General features: G+C 36.6%; 1 protein-coding gene across 1 annotated transcript; it reads left to right on the top strand.

The window, feature by feature from the left end:
• Window positions 1-468: 468 nt before the first annotated feature.
• Window positions 469-5,310, top strand: LOC110899779 (BTB/POZ and MATH domain-containing protein 4). Its single transcript, XM_022146669.1, has 4 exons — window positions 469-1,015; window positions 3,120-3,456; window positions 3,992-4,268; window positions 4,795-5,310. Exons 1-4 carry the CDS (start codon window positions 627-629, stop codon window positions 4,983-4,985), a joined length of 1,194 nt encoding a protein of 397 aa, XP_022002361.1. The 5' UTR covers window positions 469-626; the 3' UTR covers window positions 4,986-5,310.
• Window positions 5,311-5,568: the final 258 nt, after the last annotated feature.

The raw sequence follows: 5,568 nt of genomic DNA, 5'->3' as shown, positions 1-5,568 counted from the left end.
AATAGACTATAAGTTTTTTCTTTTATTAGAGTAAACTGCCAAAATCATCCATGGGGTTCGGCCATTTTTGACAGTTTACTCTCTTTATTAAGTAAAATTTTCAGCCAAATTGAACTTTTTTATTAAAAATATACTTTTTTCATAACAGTGGTGTCAATTTTTTTCAATAAAATCAATTATTTCAATCTTAAAAAAACACTAATGTCATTCGAAAATTTTCTATTACACATTGTATATAAACCCGAAATTGATTGGTGTGAGGTGAACCCGTAAGCCGTATCACCCTACGCAGCTAGCTGATATATTTTCACCCATCTGAGGTTCATTAGCGAAAACGCAAAGCCCTTAAACACGAAGATAAGGATCTGCGTTCAAGTTCCGTAGACGAGATGAATTTAAAAAAGTAGTTGTTTAAAAAAAGATATATTTTCAAAATTTTCCTTTATTTCAATTAAGAAAAACAATATTCAACACCAATCAAAACCCTAGAAAACTCCAATCACAATCACCATCACCATCATCATCATCCTCAATCCTCAATCATCATCTCGATTACAAATCCCCACCATCAATCAAACCCTAACCTTCATGACTCTCAAATCCCCAAACCCTAACCCCTAACAAAAATGCCAGAAACCTATAAAATCTCCAACACAGACTCCCCAACCAGCTCTCGATCAGTAACCGAAACAATCAACGGCTCACACCAGTTCATAATCCAAGGCTATTCGTTAGCAAAAGGCACGGGGATCGGAAAACACATAGCGAGTGATAATTTCATGGTTGGAGGTTACCAATGGGCTGTGTATTTCTATCCTGACGGAAAGAATCCGGAAGATAATTCGACTTATGTTTCGCTTTTCATTGCGCTTACTAGTGAGGGTTCGGATGTTAGGGCTTTGTTTGAGTTGACTTTGGTTGACCAGAGTGGGAAGAAGAAGCATAAGGTGCATAGTCACTTCGATCGGGCGTTGGAGAGCGGGCCGTATACATTGAAGTATCGAGGGAGCATGTGGTGAGAGTTTTGAACTGAGTTATGTTTGTTTTGTGTTGGTGTAATGTGTTTTGTTTCAAGTGTTTGTTGTAGGTTGTTTGATGGTTATATTGTTAAGGAATTAGTATGAAATGCTTTAATCATAGTTGTCGAAAGCGCAAAGGGTTTTTTAGGTGAGGCGTGTGGTATAAAAATACAGTTTTTAGGGGGGGGGGGGGGGGGTAGACATGTATTAGGCTTTTTCAGGGCTAGTTTAGGTTTTTTAGGTTGATTCCAGGCTTGTTTAGGGTTGGTATAATTTGGTGATGTTTATAACTGACTTTGGTTTGTTGTGTGTTGATGTGATCTGTTTTGTTTCAAGTGTTTGTTGTAGGTTGCTTAATTGTTATGGGGGGTTCTATTGTTAGGAAATTAGTATGGAATGTTTCAATCATTGTTGTCAAAGGCGTAAGGTGCACTCAAGGGGCAAAGGGTGAGCCTTGGGCCTCGGTTTTTATAAACGAGGCGCATAATATAAAAATACAAGTTTTATGGGTTTTAGACATGTTCTAGGTTTCTGTAGGGCTAGTTTAGGTTGTTTTAGGTTTCTTTAGGACAAGTTTAGGCTGTTTTAGGTTGATTGTAGGCTTGTTTAGGGTTGGTTTAATTGTTCTAGACTTGTTCAAACGATCTTTGGCTGGAATTTTCAAAGGAACTTGGTATGAAATTAGTATGAAATGTTCCAATCATAGTTGTCGAAAGCGCAAAGGGTTTTTTTAGGCGAAGCATATAGTATAAAAATACAGTTTTTAGGGATTCTAGACATGTTTTAGGCTTTTTTTAGGGCTAGTTTAGGTTGATTCTAGGCTTGTGTAGGTTGGTATAATTGTTCTAGACCTTTGTTTAAACGATTTTTGGCTGGAATTTCCTTGGAACGTGGTCTGAAAAATGCGATTGAGGGCCTGAAAGTGGACTTTTGAAGTAAAGTGAGAAGGCTGTGCTGGGCCTGAAAAGTGGGCCTAGGTGAGCCTTGACAACCTTCGTTCGTAGTGGTCATTTATAGCTGTTTTTCCAACTGAACTGATTACATAGAAATTGTAGTACTTGGCTTTTGTTAATCAGTGGTCTTGTTTAGAGGTTTATGTTTTGGCTATCACTTAGTGATTCACTGATTTGTGATGATACATTATAACCAAGCTTAATTTTCTTCATAGAAAACCTGATAATTGGGTACTGTATTAGGCTGTTTTAGGTTGATTCCAAGACACTTTTGGATGTTTCAGACCACCAGTTTGGTTGGAATTTCCAGGTTTTGGCCAGAATCTATCTGGATTCTGCTGGAATTGCACTTAGACTGCCACGAGCCTTTTCTTGCGATGTGCCTTGCCTGAGTGCCTAATGTGCCTTTGACTAGATCATAGTTAGAGAATTAGGAGATGTTTTTCTCTGAGTTATCATCTTCAAGAGTTAAGACCCAATCTAAAGTATTTTTGACATTGCACTATTCTACCAGCTGTAGGTTATCTTTAAATGAACAGCCTACATTTGCTTATAGAGAATTAGATATAGTTGTCAATAGCGGCTATAGCGACCGCTACAACGCGCTATGTAGCGAGGCGACCAAGTGTCGCTATCTGGGTCATAGCGACCAATAGCGACAGTTAGGTTTTTTTTATTTTTTTTATTTTTTTTAATGTAAATAGCAATTAGATGTAGCTATAAAATAGCTGGATTTATAGGTTTTTGGTAAATATACATGTAACATAGCATATATACCAAGGTATTTTGATATAATATACAGATAAAAATTTTGAAAATTCTTTTTCTAGTGTATCGCTATTTGCTATGTAGCATATAGGTCCCTTGTCGCTATTCGCTATTAACAACTATGTTTTAGGCTGATTTGCACATGATTAGAGATTTATAGTTAGCAGTTTGTTTTCGATACAGCTGAAGACAAATCAAGTCTTGTTATAATAAGTATAAAAGTCAAGGTTACTTCTGGAAGAATGAACAACACATATAGTTTTGTGTGAATGAGCTTGCATATAATTTGACTTATAAAGACTTTAAACTTTTATAAGTTCATATATCTTTGGTATAATTCATCTTTATACTTAAATGAATTCCACATGTACATGTTCAGGGGATACAAGCGTTTTTACAGGCGAGCATTACTCGAATCCTCAGACTATCTCAAGGATGACTGTTTGAAAGTCAACTGCACTGTCGGAGTGGTGGTTTCGGCAACACATTGCCCTAGACATTCCATTCAAGTCCCCGAATCCGATATTGGATCAAATTTCGGTATGTTGCTGGAAAACATGGAAGGTTCAGACGTTACATTCAATGTGGCCGGTGAAATATTTCATGCCCATAAGTTGGTATTAGCTGCTAGATCCCATGTTTTCCAGTCCAATTTCTCTGATCAAGATGGAGACCATGAGATTGTTATTACCGATATGGAACCTAAGGTTTTTAAGGTAATGCATACAATCTCCTAAATCTTTTGTGATTTTCGCCCAAAAGTTTGTTTTTCCTCATCTAGATTCAAAAGGTTTGAAATCTTGCCATTTTCATTCGGCTCCTTAACTCCATCCGTTTTTCTCTGTTAAGCCAGGGGTATTTTCGTCTTTCTTGTTAACTTAAAGGGCAATTCGGTCTTTTTTACTTTATGCACAAGCATTTAGCATAATGTACAAGTATTCGAAAAAGACGAAAATACCCTATAGTTAACAAAAAAGACGAAAATACCCCTGCCTTAACAGAAAAAATTGGAGGGAGTTAACTAGTCGAATGGAAATGGCAAGATTTCAAACCTTTTGGATCCAGATGCGGAAAAACAAACCTTTGGAAAAAAGTCGCAAAACTGGTCAAACCTCAGGGACAAAAATGGCATTTTACTCTTTAGATTATTATTGTTATAATATTTTTTTTTTGTTTTCTTAACTCCATATTAATTATTCACATAAAAGCTTCTCTGCACATTTGTTTTTAAGCTTGGTTATTGTGCTACAGGCTATGCTCTACTTCATATACAGAGATGAACTTAATGAAGATGTGTTGGCGGCTTCTAGTGCATCCAGTGAATCCTATTTGGCGGATACGTTATTAACCAAGCTGTTAGCTGCTGCCGACGAGTATGATTTGTGCAGACTCAAGCGAATGTGTGAGTCTAGTATCTGTAAGGATATATCTGTAAATTCCGTTGGCCGAATTCTAGCACTTGCGGATACTTATCATGCTATGGAACTCAAAGCTATTTGCTTAAAATTTGCTTCAGAAAACCTTGCAGGTATGATGTCTTTAAGCTTTGTTTTATCATAATAGAGTAAAATGCCATTTTCGTCCCTGAAGTTTGGCCAGCTTTGCGAATTTTGTCCAAAGGTTTTTTTTCCTGCATCTGGATCCAAAAGGTTTGAAATCTTGCCATTTTCGTTTGTCTCGTTAACTCCATACATTTTTCTCTGTTAAGTCAAGGGTATTTCCGTCTTTGTTGCTAACTTAAAGGGCATTTGTTCTTTTTAGGGGTATTCGTTCTTTTTACATAAAGTGAAAAGGACCAAATTCCTCTTTAAGTAAGCAAAAAAGACGGAACTACCCCTGACTTAACGGAGAAAAATGAATGGAGTTTACAAGCCGGGATGAAAATGGCAAGATTTCAAACCTTTTGGATCCAGATGCAGAAAAACAAACCTTTGGACGAAACTCGCAAAACTGGCCGAACCTCAGGGACGAAAATCGCATTTTACTCGCTATAATATCACCCATTTGTAATTCTATGTTGGCGCCTTCATATTAATTTTGTTACAATGGCACAGCCGTTATGCAATCAGACGGGTTCGAGTATCTGAAAGCGAACCACCCATCATTGCAATCGGAGATTCTGAAGACGGTTGCTGGTTGCGATCAAGGCTATAGCAGTGACGGTGGTGGTAAAACTCAGAGCGTTTGTGGTCAGCTTTCAGACGGTGGAGATTCAGATAGCAGGAGGGTAAGACAAAGGACTTGATTAGAGTTAATGTAGAACGAAAGTGTTGTATGCTATGCGGGTTTTGTTTTGATGATGGCTGTGTATAATACTTGCCATGTAGGTGAAATGAGCAGGGTTTGTTAATCCACCTATGGGTTTCATTAGTTTGGTTCTTGATGATTCCAGTTAGTCCAAATACACACACACAAACTGACAAACTGACAAACTGAAACACACAGAGTTGGCTTGTTAAGCTCTATATATTGCACTAAATGTCATAAAGTAGGCTGTAAGCATTATTGTTTTGACATGGATGTATGATTTGTTTGATGACATACAAATAAAGAGCCATTATTTTCTTGAAGTGTTGGTATGACCAACTATTATGCACATTAACATCTTTTGTTTAGGAAAATACAACTGTTTTCAAAATATCTGGAACTTTAATGCTTTTTAGTTTTTATATATGACGTTTATGCTCATGTGGACTTTGACATCTTTGTACATTATGAATCTTTTACTAAAAGTATAAACTCTTAATTTTTTATAAACTGAAGTTTATGTATCAGTTTTTTTAGATAACTATAATTAACATTTTCATGAAAACAATAACACTTTTATA

Source organism: Helianthus annuus, chromosome 13, assembly GCF_002127325.2.
Source record: "Helianthus annuus cultivar XRQ/B chromosome 13, HanXRQr2.0-SUNRISE, whole genome shotgun sequence".
Taxonomy (NCBI): domain Eukaryota; kingdom Viridiplantae; phylum Streptophyta; class Magnoliopsida; order Asterales; family Asteraceae; genus Helianthus; species Helianthus annuus.
The sequence above is the reverse complement of the archived record's forward strand: the minus strand, read 5'-3'. Positions and strand labels throughout refer to the sequence as shown.

Bases quoted from the DNA above. Each gene is read 5' to 3' on its own strand.
- LOC110899779 (XM_022146669.1), top strand. From the start codon at position 627: ATGCCAGAAACCTATAAAATCTCCAACACAGACTCCCCAACCAGCTCT. The intron at 1,016-3,119 runs GTGAGAGTTTTG...GTACATGTTCAG, and splicing joins AAGTATCGAGGGAGCATGTG to GGGATACAAGCGTTTTTACA. The intron at 4,269-4,794 runs GTATGATGTCTT...ACAATGGCACAG, and splicing joins TGCTTCAGAAAACCTTGCAG to CCGTTATGCAATCAGACGGG.